The 17157-nt window shown below is 37.1% G+C and overlaps 1 protein-coding gene across 2 annotated transcripts; it reads right to left on the reverse strand.

Annotated features, from left to right (window-relative positions):
- Window positions 1–7785: 7785 nt before the first annotated feature.
- LOC121322414 (tRNA methyltransferase 10 homolog A-like) lies at window positions 7786–16024 on the reverse strand. Of its 2 annotated transcripts, none has more exons than XM_041262357.1 (8): window positions 15949–16024; window positions 14891–15132; window positions 14372–14534; window positions 13941–14012; window positions 13630–13704; window positions 12998–13147; window positions 9283–9388; window positions 7786–8368 (listed from the first exon to the last, which is right to left on the reverse strand). In XM_041262357.1, the coding sequence occupies exons 2-8, from the start codon at window positions 15124–15126 to the stop codon at window positions 8073–8075; spliced, it is 1098 nt and encodes a 365-aa protein (XP_041118291.1). In that variant the 5' UTR covers window positions 15127–15132; window positions 15949–16024; the 3' UTR covers window positions 7786–8072. The 2 variants fall into 2 exon arrangements, with proteins under 2 accessions (XP_041118291.1, XP_041118282.1); XM_041262348.1 differs by lacking the exon at window positions 15949–16024 and adding an exon at window positions 15766–15939.
- Window positions 16025–17157: the final 1133 nt, after the last annotated feature.

Here is a 17157-nt window from a genome sequence, read left to right on the forward strand (position 1 = left end):
TTCCTTAAATTACATTTACATTCACAGTGCATGCCTTTATAACTGGGACATCTAGCATATGAAGGACCATGCATTTTAACACAATAAGGGAAAGTGAAAAAACTGTGTGTATGAACGATCTCAGAATTTCTTGAAATTTTAAATATTAAAAGCAAGGTTAAGAAAACCTCCACAGTGACCAGTGGCACTCAAAATTGTCCATCAAGCAAAGACAACATTTCTTTTTACATTATCAAACTTTAGAAAAAACCTAACTTCATTGACAGGATGTTCCTTCAATCTAATTAAGCATTGAAGAAAACTGAGGAAAAACAGATGGTTTAAGTAACAAGACAAACACAATAATTTACAGTACTATTTGATCATACCTGAATAGTTTCTAAGATTCAAATTCCATTCTAGTGCAGCTGCCTTGGCAAATTATTGGGCATATTTCATGTACATTTTTAATACTATGCATTTTTGTGAGTCTACAACTGCATCCCATAAATAATAAAAAGAACCATAACTTTCCTTGCTGTTATTGTTTGCTTCATCTAGCAGGCTAAAGTCTTAAAGCTATGTGAAATAAAACACTGATACTGTTTAATTCAGGTCTAAATGACAAACCAGTCTGCTCAGTGAATGACGAAGGCATCTTTCCAAGTCTCCGTTACTGTCTGGGAAAGCCCATGTTGACAGAGAGACATCTTCTATTTCGATACAAATTACCAGCCTGTCTACTTGGGATTAACAGCACCCTCTACCCGATTGACACCATCACAGGCCTCCAGAGTTTCCCGATAAGGGAGATGGACTTTCCGCCACAAAAATTACGTGAGTAGGACAAGTACTTAAAAAATGGAGATGCTAATCCAGCCAGAAATAAAGTAATTGTAGGAATCATACTTAAATGTCTGTGTGGGGATTCTGCACCATCTGTCTTGTGACTGTTTTGAAATTCTACTTAACAGAAGGTACAGTAATAACAAGATCAGATACCTACAGAACCCAACCCCTTCATGCAGATATGTGGTTATGGTCAAAAGAGATATATTTGGTATTGTGAAACCAAAATTGCATTTAGATACATATTACAATGGGCCATACTTATGGAGAATCACCATATAGGCCATTTATCCATAACTTGTATACAGTTTTTTCTGTCCAAGCAATCTAAAGCATGCATAAAGCAACCAAGCAATCAAAATCATACATTTTGCTCAATTACAATATATGACCTGCTGGAAACAATTAGCCTTTGCTTATGTATGAAGTTTGTTAAGGGCATCTGATTTCTTTTATGAAGTCTCAGACGCCTGGCTAGAAGAACTGAAGATCCTGACTCAGAAAGCAGGACTGGCCTTGATACAAAAAAAGGAGAAGAAAAAGGTGATGCCAGTGTTTGTTAACTGATGGATAGAATCCACGCATCTTGTGGGTGGCATTAGTTTGTGATATCATTTACATCCTAGCATTCACAACATCTTTATACCAGGATTTGAACTCCTAACCCAACCCTAACCCCGTGCTTCGGCAGGACTCTCCCCCTGCCACACTGCCACAAAGCAGATTCAGAGAAATATGTTATTAACACACAGTTGGAACACAATAACCAAGAAACACTTAGAATGACTGCAAACACCGCAACATAGTAAGGGAGATGTAAAAATTAAAATAAAATGACATTTGAAGCTACTTACTTTTTCAGGATTTTTCAAACAGGGTGCTGCAGATTTAAGGTCTCTGTCATTATCTAGTTTCAGTCACACAGTTAGTTTGACCTTGAGCACAGAAAGTGATTAGGTACTGTACCAGAAGTATCAGTTTGAACAATGTACTAAAAACAACAAAAAAAAAAAAAACAGTATATCCAGAATTTAAATAAAAACAACGACAAAAAAAGCTAAAAACCAAAACATTTTCATTTCGTTCATGCTTATAAGAATATAAACATTTTTTTAGAGCCTTGGTTATGTTTACCCATAGATACAGTTACAGACTTTCAAGCTGCTCACGTGTGGTATTTTTTATGGCTGATAGTTAGTTTTGTGCTGTGATAGTAAAATAGCTAGCTCTCTTGCTGCTAAGGATGCCAAGACACAAACTCAGCATTCCCCGATGTCAGGTTGTCTGGTCCACCCGCCATTGCGCTCTGTCTCCCGGCAAACCAACCGACCAGCTACCCAGAGCAGCTACCCAGAATGTGTGAAGCCTGATCAGGAATTAATGGTGAGTATACACTTCCTCTTGGGATACAAAGACAATGCAGTTAGTTTCATTTAGTGTTTAAGCAAGTGCAACAGCAAAGGCAAATGTTCTGAGTGGAATAAAAAAGTTAATCTTTGAACAATATAGGGCTCACAGCCAGCTACCCATTACTGCAAAACTAGTTGCCTGGAGCAATTGATCTTGCTTAATACAAACATATCAACGTACTGTAAGTCAATGCCTACACAAGTAAACCACAACATTTACGTCAATCAAGGTGTATATGAAAATATATTTTAAATCGGTCAAAATACCCAATCACAGTAAGTTTGTTTGGTGCCATCAATGGTTCTTATTTTTATACTACTTAATTTTAAGCATGAAATATTGGTTTAAGCAGTTTAGCAATGTTATGGGTGTGTGTATGTTTACTTTGTCAGGTCCTTGATATGTTGTGCCAGATTCTGCAAACAGACTCTATTGTGGAAATTCAGTACTGGCTACTTACAGCAGGGCAAAGAGGTATGGCTTCCAAACCAAAGTATTAGCACACATTCTATTACACCAATCACTAATTGAAAAGTGGTATGTTAAATGCAGTGAGATGTCATTAAATTATTGGTATATTTGTTAGTTCATACAGTGCTTATTACAGGGATTGCTCAAACTAAAAACACTTGCCATGACACTTTCAATCAGGTGTAGGGTCACACATTCCTCAGTTATGAATATGAAAGCATCAGTAATTCATAGTCTTGAATATGAAAACCTCACTGAAACAGAGAACAAGTTATGGTCAAATGTATAAAGGTGTGAATTAGATCATGCATGAAGACCAACAGTTCTTTGCATTTACCAACATACTAATGCTTTATGGAAATTTTTCTGAAGCATAAACTTGTACCATTTTGCTTTGCTGGCTTATTAGTTCTCTCGTAAAGTGCTATGCTTCCCATTATGCCTTGTGGTGTCAATACACATCAGGGATGGATATTATGTCTTATGTTTCTCTTCAGAAAAGGAATTGGTGCTGAACATGATCCGTGCAACAGTAGCCAGCGAGCTGCTCTATCAGCAAAAGCATGCAGAAGAGAAACTGCTTCTTACAGCAATGTTAGAAAATGGTGTTGCCACTTCACGGGAAGGGTCAGTAAATATCTACTGTGCCTCATGTTAATTCAGGCATTACACAATACACATGTATTTGTAGATCAGCTATGCCCCCCTCCCCCCCTTAAAACCACAAATTTCTCTATAATAATATCTAATAAAAGTGCAAGTTCAAATAACAGGTATATCCTCAGGTATATACTTACAAAATCACCGAAAACAAGATCCAAAGTTAAATTTAGCCTCACAAATAAGTTTAAAATAAAGCTATTTCTAAAAGACAAAACATACAGTTCTACAATGCCGTGCCTTCCAATTCTCTTTGCAGGTTCAAACCCATGAAGGATTCTGGTAAGTATTATTATTATTATTTTTGTCTGCTTTTTGACACCAAATCACATTGATGGATTCAACATTCCCCCAGCCAGCTGACTGATTTATTGTTGAATATATTATATTGTTTTTCAAATTCTTATTGATCGAGAAAACGTCTAGCAAACTCATTTGTCCTGAGTCCACCTGTCTGGTATTCATAAATGTATCATGGTTTATTAATCCCCCCCTTAATATATATATATATAATAATATATATAAATATATAAATAACTATATATATTATATACAAATATAATATTTATATTTATGGTATATTTAACCAGTCAGAGAGGTAGGAGGCAGAGACTCTCTCTCTCTCTCTCTCTCTCTCTCTCTATATATATATATATATATAGAGAGAGAGAGAGAGAGAGAGGGAATTTACTGTGTGTACAAGTTACGCCTGTGTTTTTTGGACTGGGTAAACTGCCTAGCGGTACCATGCTAGCTAGTCTGGGGGAGAAGTTTAGTTAGTGCTCCACGTGGGAGCTAGGCTTTTGTTTTGTGTTTTGTTTTCAGTGCTTAAACTGCAAATTCTGGTGTCTTGGTTGCCTGTTGACTGGTGCAAAAGAGCCTGAGCAGAGAAGAACCTGACCCGTTGCAAAAGACCCCCTAATAATATGACGGTTGCACCCGTAGGATCCGAAAGACAAAACCACTTAACACTATGAGAGTCATCGAATTCTTTGTTGACGTTTAAGGAAAGAACATTGAGCAGAGAAAGAAGAAGGCTCGTATATTATATATATAGATAATATAAACGTTATATATATATATTATATAATATATAAGTTATCATATACGACAGAGTTTTGTCTCATATATATATATTATATATATATATATATAATATGTACAGTACTGTGCAAAAGTTTTAGGTAGGTGTGAAAAAATGCTGTAAAGTAAGAATGCTTTCAAAAATAGACATGTTAATAGATTATATTTATCAATTAACTAAATGCAGAGTGAACAGAAGAAAAATCTAAATCAAATCCATATTTGGTGTGACCACCCTTTGCCTTCAAAACAGCATCAATTCTTCTAGGTACACTTGCACAAAGTCAGGGATTTTGTAGGCATATAGTCAGGTGTATGATTAAACAATTATACCAAACAGGTGCTAATGATCATCAATTCAATATGTAGGTTGAAACACAATCATTAACTGAAACAGAAACAGCTGTGTAGGAGGAATAAAACTGGGTGAGGAACAGCCAAACTCAGCTAACAAGGTGAGGTTGCTGAAGACAGTTTACTGTCAAAAGTCATACACCATGGCAAGACTGAGCACAGCAACAAGACACAAGGTAGTTATACTGCATCAGCAAGGTCTCTCCCAGGCAGAAATTTCAAGGCAGACAGGGGTTTCCAGATGTGCTGTCCAAGCTCTTTTGAAGAAGCACAAAGAAACGGGCAACGTTGAGGACCGTAGACGCAGTGGTCGGCCAAGGAAACTTACTGCAGCAGATGAAAGACACATCATGCTTACTTCCCTTTGCAATTGGAAGATGTCCAGCAATGCCATCAGCTCAGAATTGGCAGAAAACAGTGGGACCCTGGTACACCCATCTACTGTCCGGAGAAGTCTGGTCAGAAGTGGCCTTCATGGAAGACTTGCGGCCAAAAAGCCATACCTCCGACGTGGAAACAAGGCCAAGCGACTCAACTATGCACGAAAACACAGGAACTGGGGTGCAGAAAAATGGCAGCAGGTGCTCTGGACTGATGAGTCAAAATTTGAAATATTTGGCTGTAGCATAAGGCAGTTTGTTCGCCGAAGGGCTGGAGAGTGGTACACGAATGAGTGTCTGCTGGCAACAGTGAAGCATGGTGGAGGTTCCTTGCAAGTTTGGGGCTGCATTTCTGCAAATGGATTTGAGGATTTGGTTAGAATTAATGGTCTCCTCAGTGCTGAGAAGTACAGCAGATACTTATCAATCATGCAATACCATCAGGGAGGCATCTGACTGGCCCCAAATTTATTCAGCAGCATGACAACAACCCCAAACATACAGTGAAAGTCATTAAGAACTATCTTCAGCGTAAAGAAGAACATGGAGTCCTGGAAGTGATGGTATGGCCCCCACAGAGCCCTGATCTCAACATCATTGAGTCTGTCTGGGATTACGTGAAGAGAGAGAAGCAACTGAGGCTGCCTAAATCCACAGAAGAACTGTGGTTAGTTCTCCAAGATGTTTGGGCCAACCTACCTGCCGAGTTCCTTCAAAAACTGTGTGCAAGTGTACCTAGAAGAATTGTTGCTGTTTTTCTTCTGTTCATTCACTTTGCATTTTGTTAATTGATAAATATAAACTATTAACATACCTATTTTTGAAAGCATTTTTACTTTCCAGCATAATTTTTCATTATTTTCCCCAAATATGTTTTGTCTCTACAAAAAGAAAATGAAGTACTTTGCTAACAAAAAAAAAAATTGGATTTTTAAGAGAAAAGAGATGACTCCAACCAGAGAGCAAGAACAGCTACTCCACAACCCAGCCGAGCGGCAAGATCCCTTCAGAGCCCAACTAAAATCTGTCATCTGAATCTCTACCACAAGACTGGAGTGCCCCACAGCAATTCAAAGCCTTCATTTCCAGACTGGACTCTACAAAAGCAAGCCTGGGAGAACATAGAACTGTCCAGCCTGTGAAGTCCTGGGCAGAGATTTTAGACATTAAATAAATGTTTACTTTAAAAACAGTCCAGCAGTTGCATCAAAACTTACAGCTATGGCCAAATGTTTTGCATCGCTAGACTATTAGGATTGAGACATAATTATTTTTATATAAGAACATATTTTAGATCTTTTAGTTAACATCATGTAATCAAAGAAACTACAAAATGACATTGCAAAAGTCTACCGGAAACCATAATAGAATACAGGTTTTTTCAATTTTAATCAGGTTTCACTGGACTTTAGGAAGCAACATTTGTTAATTTTATAGGGTGATTCGAAGCTTTTGGCCATAGCTGTATATTAAATTGCATCCAATGTTTTTGTTTTGATTTAATGGATACACACACAGTATAAAACTGCCACAACTGTTAAACACTCAATAGTACTGAATTAAGAAAGACTCAAAGACACTCAAATTCAATTCAATGAAAAACATGATTTAAAAAAAAAAAAGAAAAAAAAAAAAAAAGTATTTCTTAAATATAAAATAGCACAAAAACATTTGTTCTCCATCCAGGTATACACTGCAGGGTGAGACTAGGTCTCCCAAATCACTGTGGTTTGAGCCATGTCAGGTATTACAATGAGCTCTTTTAAACTTGTAATAGGATGGTGTGGAATGGATGTTTTGCTTCCATTCCCACAGGTATATATGTGGGTCCAGATAGTGATACTTCTATTACATTCATTATGTGGGATGGGTGGTCAGTCCACAAAACACCCTGTGTAACATGGGTAGTACTAAATGACACATCAGGTGTTAAGAGATGTGCAACTAATTAAATACCAGCTAGCCTATACAAACTCAATGCATCCCAATTAATTTGGATTAGACACCACTATATTATACACATATGTGCTCGAGTTTCAAAAACACACTGTTTTATTGGATTTTTGTTTCTATTCTTATGACCCTCATATCTTGCAAATGATATAGATACATAAAATAGAAAATCACTTTCATAATGTTGGGTTAACCAAACATCCACAATAGCAGATTGTTATAACAAAGCATTCCTTCAAAACATGTGTCTACTGCCCAAGAGATCTTTGAGTATAATCAAGCACACATGAGCACGACTTGCTGTGGGCACACCAGCTAGTTTTCATAAATTTCAGGAAGTTGTTATGTACATAACATCCAGTGGGTGCTGCTGGTGTATAAATGTGCTGTTCATTATAGTACTTCTGAACATTTACATTCCAAAATACATTTTAAATGTAAAAAGCATTTAGACTGGTGTTTTACTAAGAAACTGATAAAATGAATCCCTTTCAATACTTTTTTTCATTATTAAAAGGTCAAATGCAAAGTTTCTTCTCGAGGCAGTAGTTTCTATGCTCTTTTCTGATGCTACCTTTAAAAGAAAAAAAATACACAGGGAAATTAGATAAACACTCTGTTGGTAAGCCTGTGGGCTTATATAGCATTTTATATACTGTATAAGTTTATTTTCACAAAGAGAGGGGGAGGCATGGCAAACATAATACAAAAAATAGGCACATGTGAACTTACATTACATGTGGATCACTGTAACTATGAACTTTGTTGTACAATGCACAATTTAGATGCCGCTGTCTTATATGCAATTGCACCATGTATGGTTCGATTTTAGAGCAATGACCATTTATAGTACTTATTTGAAAAGCACAATACCCAACTCTATGCTGACATTAAAGTACATTTAAAAAGCCTTTTTGTTTTTTTCCAGGTAGACTACGTTGAATATCCTCCTTCAGCTGGCTGGTCTGAATTGTCTCTAGCACCCAAGTCTTTCTGGTCTTTGTGTATGTGCTCTTCTTGCACAGCCGTGTTCTGCTGGACCGTCTCTCCAGTTTCTGAGTCGCTATCTGAATCTTGTCCCCCATCAACCACTTCTTTCTCTGGTTTTGTTACGTCCGGAGTGCCTTCTTCCTGTCCTACTGGAACTGCCCCTTTCCTCTGAGGCAAGATGGTGAAGAACGCCTCCTTCCAGTCTCTCTTCTCCAAGTACGCAAGGATTATCTCAAATACTAGGAAAGGAAAGCATTTTGTTAAACAACATTTTCAACACTATATTATATCCAGCAAAAGTTTTTGCTCAATAAATCAGGACTCTACCACTATATCAAATGTATTTTGTTTTGATGTAAAACACAATACACAAAACAGCAGCTTTTCTCTCATCTTCTATGTAATGTCCTACAATAAAGAGGAAGTAGCTTCAAATTACATTTTTGTCTGATTTTTGCAATCAGCCTGCATGCTTTTATTCCAAACAATGACTAAAATACTGTGTACCTTATTGTGTCATGGTGCTTTCAGAGAAGTCAAAAGATGCTTTTTGGTTCTAGTGGCCTGGCTTAGACATTTGTAACCAAGGCTAGATTAGATTAACGTCATTATAAAAGTATGAGCCAGCGCCACCTATTGCACAGCTGTGTTTTACAAGATCAGCCAAACTGTTGTCCGTGTCCCCCCACCGCCCCCCACGAAGAGACTCACTTATCTGTTAGGACACTGACATATCAATGTCAAGTAACAAGAACCAAAGAGCTGTAATTGCCCCAAGAAGCAAGCAAATTTATTGCAAAAATAAAATAATGAGGATACTGAAAAAGAAACAAGAAAATATAATTGGAAGCTACTTCAGTTAGTTTATTTTCAGGTTTTTTTTTTTTTCTTAATACTCATTTAGGCCCTTGTAAAAGGATTTTAAAGTGCAGTTATTAAATGTTCTGCTCATCCTGCCGCGTGGGAAACTCTCCAGATCTCTTCTAATTTGAATTTTCTAATATAAAAGCATTTAAATAACATTTCAAATGTGTTTGTTAAGGGCAGCGCGAGACATCACACCTGGCAAAATTCAAGAACTGTATTTGATACACCAAGGTTAACATCTAAAATGTAAGATTGTAGATATCAACAATGAAATGTCACAACTTACCATGGTTAACGGCTAACACTTTCCTGCTGTTCATTTTCACAAAGTTCCCAAGAGGAAGCTGTGCATGCTCAATCCCTAGCTCCGTGGCCCGTTGGTAGGTAATCCCCTATATGCACAAGATTCAAACATGCCATTATATTTACAAGACTGACAACTTTTTAAATCTGAATGGCATCACATACAGGACACCTGAAACTTAAAAGTTGAAACATCCTACAATTATGTTCAATTTTATTTTATATATATATATATATATATATATATATATATATATATATATATTATATATATATATATATATATATATATATATATATATATATATATATATATATATATATATATATATATAGATAGATACATACATACACACACACACATTTCCATTACATGAGAGTAGGTGTTACTTCATGCTGATATTGGACTCAGCTCTCACACCAACTAAGACATAGCTTCTTTTACTGTAAGCTATTATGATCCATCTGACTTTCCTTCCATCTGATGATATCCTTCTGCCTGGTGCTGATGGCTGAAGTGTAATGATGGCTCCAGGGATAAGTCTATTTTGCCTCCCTGATGCATCAGCACACACAACGGCTGCAATGCTGGCTCCAGGGATCAACCACAGTACGGCCTCCCTAGCACATCAGCATGACAACCGTCTGCACTAAGCTGAGTAGGGTACTTCTCTTGGGTCTTCAAGTGGGCACCTTCTGTCCTTGGTGTTTCGTCGACACCTTAAGAGGGCTCAACAGTGATTTTGGTGTCCTAGCATCACCGCCCTCCATATCCCACTCAGCTAAGCCCAGCTTAGTTACCTTCCTTTACATCAAGGTTGCTTTCTTTCTACAATGCTTGAGATCCCCAACCTGAATCCTTTCACCTCAATCACAGCCAGTTGTTGCTCCTCTCTGCTGCTTCAGAAAACCACTTCACTATGCGTCGCAACTCTTGACCACTAGATCCAATGTCTCTGAGATACCAGGTTGTGGAGTGTGCCACAAATCCTTGACAACCCACCTCCACTGGGTAACCCCGGACTCTCCATTCTCGCTGCTCCACTTCAGCAGCTAGTTGAGCGCACCAAAGTTTCTTCCTTTCGTACACCTCATCTACAGAATCCTCCCAAGGCACTGTTAACTCTACCAGGTGAACAAGGCGTGCTGATCCAGACCACAAGACAATATCAGGTTGAAGATTAGTGGTGATAATCTCAGGTGGGAAAATAAGCCGTTGTCCAACAACTGCCAGCATTTTCCAGTCTCTAGCAGCTTCCAGTTGTCCTAGACGAGTTTTGCTTTTAATACCTTTTCTGGGTGGTTGCTCCCCTGGATGGAGGAAAATTGTTCTTCATGTATCATATATTGCTGGAATTGGTGGAAACCCATTGGTCATGCTGTGCTTGTCTTCCAATGCTAAGGCCAAACATCGCAGCACCTGGCCATGACGTCAAGTAAACCGCCCTTGGCTAAGACCCACCTTGCATCCTGTCAAAAAGTGTCTTAATGTAGCTGGTGATTACCACAAAGGACACCACAAATCCTCTCCCACCCATAGATTAAGGTTTTGTGCTGCTGGGAGAGCATCATATGTTGAACTGATCCCGCTCTGTTCCATTGTCCATAGATCTCGCCAGCTGATCTTGCATTGTTCCACACTTGTCCATCCTCCCTGCTTGGCCTGGGAAACTGCCTTTACGCACCTCATCCTCTCATGCTTTTGCACCTCGTTGACTACCAGTTTCCTCCACTGAGCTGGGGCTGCTTTGTGCCATGTAGGAAGAGCTGAACCGAGATCATTGCCTCCTCTTCCATGCCCCATGATATCACTGATACGAAGGACAGCCTTTACATCTTCCACAGTTTCCTTTGCTGCCCACTAATAAATCTTTATTTATATAAAGAAGAGTATACCCCATGTAACAATGCAGGTGTAGTGGAGACGGAGAGATGTAGTTCAGTTAGTAGTTCAGAGGGGCAGAAAACTACATCTCCAAGGCGGCAATGGTCTAATGAAGCAAATTGGGCATAACAAATCAGTTAATTGTACAGCTGGTTACAATTAACTAGAAAATGTGGGTATAGAAGACCAGTTCAAACAGTCCTTGGTTGATGTTAGCATGGGGTGTGGTTGCAGACACTGATAAAGGAACACCAGTGAGTAGAGGGACCTACACTGGATATACAAAGATAAAACTAAAAATAGCCTTTTGGTATAAAAAAGGACAGCAGGAATTAGCCCTCTCCTTTTACAGTCAGGGAGTAAATGGGTGAAATCACCCAAGTTAAGGTAGAGCTCAGAGAGAGCTAGGTTTTTGTTTGAATTTTGTAGACAGTGTTTGTTTGCATTTAACAGGGACAGTCGTCCTATAGTTGGTTTTGGACTTTGAATAAAAAAAAAACCACTTATTCACATATTACTTGTCAGTAGTCTGCCTACAACCCAGAAATTCAGTGACTGTGTGAGGATAGCAGCCTTGCCACACTACCAAAAAGAGGCGCTATCTCACACACACAAACACACATTTTTATTTAGAGATATTATATATATATATATATATATATATATATATATATATATATATATATTATAGGGGGGACGACTGCGGGACGCCTTGACAACTATCATTTTCACTGTGAGAACTACAACATGTTCCAATGTGTACACCTCTTTATTTCACTATGCCCATGTGTTATGATGAAATCCTATCTCACAAGTGTCCTTCTTTTATAGTCCTTCTTTAGACCCCCTGTGCCATCTAGCTTTCATTTCTCAATCACTTAACTAAATCCTTGATTTAACTAATAATTTGTTTAATTACTTGTTTTCAGCTCTTAAACAATTGTTCAACTTACTTATAAAACGATATACCGAACTTAAAATCTGCAACTGCTTTAATTAATGGTCTGGTTAAGTAACAGAGCTCAGTTGGAATGAAAACCGGAAGACACAGGGGGTCCCCCGAAGACCAGGATTGAGAACCACTCCTTTTATATAACCCTTGGTGTCAAAATGAATCTAGATTTTATGGTATTGTGCACTTTAGATTAAGTTCACTGATAATTTAGGGGAAATTACTTCTATCTGAATCTCACATTCACAGTCATACAATTACTCATCTGATCTCCACAAGCCAGTCCCTAGAGAGAGGGTTGTAAACAGCTATTTATTAGTAGTGAAGTTGGTCACACATGTACTCGAGGCCATGTGCACTTTAGAATATTAGTAATTCATAAACTCAATAATCCTGGAATAATCCATCTTTATAAGGCAGTTGGAGCATGGCTTCCATTTACCCCATAATGCCATTACAATAGCACTTGCTTTCTTGTAATAAGGTGGAACACAAATTGAACAATCTCTTACCTATGGCTCCCGACTACAGCGTCATAAAGGGGAGCACTATATAACACAAGTAAATACTCAATTCATAATTCCCTCACTTATTCATATAATAAAACAGACAATTGTGGACAGCTTCTGTTCTGCAGTAATATCACAACTTCTTTGGAAAGTCCCCTGGAACTCAATGACAACTGTGACTGCAGTAATGTTATTAACTATAGCAAAGCTACTAAGAGTAATTTTTGCCCTTTGCGACATAAATGACAGAAAACATCAGATATCAGTGCCTCTGTCAGCCATCTGAAGGCAAGAAGGCAGCAGTAAAGTGTTGAAATTGCTGTTTACGACCCGCAGTGCGTAAGTGCAATACCTTGTGGTGATTGTGATCGACGAGGCCTCCTATAACGTATGCCTTTGTCTCATCAAGCTCATTCAGCACATTGGGGGAGTCAGAGGTCAAATATACAAGCTCGTCTTTCTTCAGGACATCGCTGTAATGCTCCGACTTCACGTGGATGTCCTTGAACAACCAGTAAATAGTCCAGTTTATATATATTTTTCAGTTAATAGAGCAGGCAAGGAGTTAGTCCGTGGTTTACTATACAATTTTGAAAACTTCTGTATTTCAGCTTTGACAAATAACCTATAACAAATAAATACAACACTACCTATTTAGCTCATCTAAACATTGATAGAAATATAGCTGCCTTTTGAATTAGGCTTAAATAAGTACCCTTTCAAAGACAAAATACACTAATAATACACATACCCCATTTTCAAGATTTAACATCATATTCTGGATCTGTTTTATAGTTCATTTTTTCAGCCCTCTCTCTCAAGGTAATGACTCTGGCTAACACTTTCATTCTAACTTTACTGTTTTGTACATCACATGTAGTCAGATTTATACATTGCAGTTCTAAAGATATAGCTCAAGCTGTATTTTTTGCTTTCACTTTGCATGTGTCTAAAGCAACATTACATAAAGTATACACTTCATACCTTCCAGTTCACCCACCCTTTATCATTTTCATCCATGTTCTGCTTTAACTGTCCACCGTGACTAGTTAAAAAAAACTAGGTGAAAATGTAAAAAAAAAAAAAAAAAAAAAAAAAAAACATTATTTCAATAAGGGTAAGGTAATTTGTGTCTAGATCAGACCCACATTAAGCTGCAGAGAATATGATTATACAGTTTATCAGATTCAAATATATTGGTTTCCATTTTTAAATATCTTCAGTGATTCCTGTGTAGGTGAGAGACTGAAAGCTCCAAGACTTTAGGATATTCTCAGACAGTGTTTCAGACATACCTGGACAGGGTGCAGAGCCCTACGGTTTTCAGCATAGCACCTCTGGATCTGTTTGTGAAGCTTCTTCACATCCTGTGAAAAATAAAGGTATCTGTGTAGTTTTATATATATGGATACTTTATAAACACGTACAGGTATTCAGAAGATATATTCACAAAGCATTCACCCCATTGTTTGTAAAGAAGGAACCACTTGTTTTGGCGACACTAGTCACAACAATGAGCAAGCTTGGCTATACAATTCAGTGTTAGTGTTCACCTAAGTGTGATATTTCAATACAAGCATCAGTTAGTTTGGCACACAAGTGAGCATTAACACTAATTTAATATTAGCACTTTAAATAGTCATACAAATGTGCTGAACCTTTCTGTACAGCAGGTAGAGCTCTCACTTTTACCAGTTCACATCCATCACCTGTCAATCACACTTGCCTTGAGCACCATCAGGCTGTCAAAGCTGCAGTCTATGACAAGCCGTGTACAGCTGGGCACAACCTCTTTCCGGAGGCGTTTCTTAGCACTAGAGTCTGCACCATCCTCTCCCTGAGACAGGCGCTCCAGCTTTCTCTTTATCTTCTTTTCCTTGCGCTTCTGTCTTTAAAATATGACAAAACTAAAATTTAATACCCCAGAGTTTTCTTATAAAATGATAAAAAGAATGCATGCTATAACTGATAAGGATGCATGGGATGTGGGCTGATACCACCATGAAGTTAGTATTTTATGCTTTATTTACATAGGTCTGATTCCCCACTACAGAACAGATTTTTTCTTTTAAAAAAACTATAACTATAAAGATAACCAAAACATAAGTCATTAGAAACAAATATCTACTTATAATAAATGACCAGATGTGTTTATTTATTTTACAAAACAAGCATCTAAACACTTAAAAGAGTCCCTCCATGCTGATGTAGTGTGATATTTTACTTTAGGTCTCAAAATACTCACTTGCGGAGATCTCTCTGTTCCTCCCACTGCTTGTGTCGCATTAGCTTCTTCATTTGCCTCTTGGAGATGGACTCTAGCTGCCCTGATTGATCCCAGTTCAGCTCTGTCACTTCCACAGCCTCCAGTACACTGGTCTCCTGACATTCCTTTTTATCATCACTTAACTTTTCTTTAGGGCTCATTGTCACTAGTGGCTGTGTATTACCTTCCGTTTCTGAGGACATGTTGTTTCTCATTACAATCTGAAACGTGGTCATACAAACCAACAGGACATCTTATTAGATTAAATTAAACATGGCAAAATAAATCTTCTAGTACAAAAAATATAGTGACCCAACACCATTTGAAATGCCCCAGATTAAAGGAGAGTTTGTATTTTTTTTATGGAAGAAACCAAAACAGACTGATGGTTGATAAATAATGAATAGCCTACGTAAGAAAAAATGATCTATGCATATGATATCAAGCAATCAACAATTGCATTTTATGCTGTACTTTATCCCACATTTAATTTCTTAAGGTATGAGTTTTGAATGTCACCGAACAAAAACTTTCTTTGCGACTGTAAGAAATGACATCTACCAAACCAGCGACTGTACACTTTTATAATTGTAAAATAATGTACCGTAAATTAACCATACGTTACTGACACTGCAGCACGTGAAGCCATTTTTAAACGAATAAGTTTGAAACTCAAAATTGTAACAAGTCTTCCTTTCCCTCCATGCACCAATGCGACTAGAAGAAACCCTAATCTTTGCACATGTACACATTTACTGAGTTCAAATTAAACGTGTTTTGAGTAACTGAAATAACATTGCACACCCATACAAACTAAAACTTAACTAACAAACTGATTACAAGTGATAACATACCATAAACAACACTTAGTTGTGCTGCAAGATGTAGCAGACTTTCAATTCGTATCCAGTAGTTTAGCTGGCACAAATGTATTTTGATTTTTATAACATTTAAACTAAACTACATTATTTACAACGCTTAAACTATTGAAAGAAAAGTCATTGTGATAAGTTCACTGTAGAAAGCGACACACATACCTTACGCTACAAAGCTAGCTTCCCACAGCAGACCTGCACATGTGTGTCGCAAAAAATATCATCATCAGGAAGCGTTGCTGGGTTTTTGTGGCCATGTTGATAAGGTCAGACTACTATACTGTATTAATAGTAACTCTGTTCTCTTTCGAGATAGTACAAAACACTCGCTTTAAGGTCAGTTTACTACCTTAATACATATTTATTCTTATAATAATAATAATAATAATAATAATAATAATAAAGTGGAGGGCTCACAGAGAGCATGGTTAAATGCAGGTAGCAAGTAAGTATTGCTTGGAAACGTATAAAAAACAGTACTGCAGCTTACAGACCCCACAAAGTGAACAGCAGACTATGTAACCCTTAATTTGTATTTATTGATATCCTAAAAGTTTACAAAGCAACTGTGCTTATCTTGTAGACAAGTTAACACAAGTATTTTTTTTTTATTATTATTATTTCTAAATGTGCTACAAATCGATAACTACACTCAGCTGTCTGTATAAAAAAATCAATTATGTTTTTTGTGTATTTATATATAACAAAACCCTCATTTAATTTGTAGTTGTTACAATATAACCAACGTGTTATTTAGAACGTGAAATAGTTGTGCATTAGCGGAATATTTTACTAGAAATGTGAATAAAAACAATTAGAAACAAAATTAATAACTTCAGCTTTTGATACGTATTGCATTGCAACGTGAACGCGTGACGTCACCAGAGCTACTTTGACCCAACTGCTTACACACAGGAGAGGACTAAAAGAAGTAGGTGAAAGGTTCATGGAATAAACTGTAAAACTATTTCCTCAATGCTGAACTGTCAGTTTAAATATTTTTGCGATGCTTATCTATTATTAAATGGCCAGCTCATTGAATACAGTAAAGTCATAATAATGTAGAAAAGTGGGGATACAAACACAACTGAGACAGGTTTTTAGTACTGTATTGTGAGAGAGCTGATCCATAACTTTTCAGATGTATTTGTAAAGCATCTTAATAGAAATATAACGAACTGGCTTTCATTGACATAGAAGTATGGACTTTGTTTAAACATTGTATTAAAAAGAAACAGGTTCAACTACGGCTAAGCGATGAGATGAGAGTGTTTATTATTATTATTATTATTATTATTATTATTATTATTATTATTATTATTATTATTATTATTATTATTAATAGTAGTAGTAGTATTATGTTTGCATCGG

Source organism: Polyodon spathula, chromosome 1 (assembly GCF_017654505.1).
Source record: "Polyodon spathula isolate WHYD16114869_AA chromosome 1, ASM1765450v1, whole genome shotgun sequence".
Taxonomy (NCBI): domain Eukaryota; kingdom Metazoa; phylum Chordata; class Actinopteri; order Acipenseriformes; family Polyodontidae; genus Polyodon; species Polyodon spathula.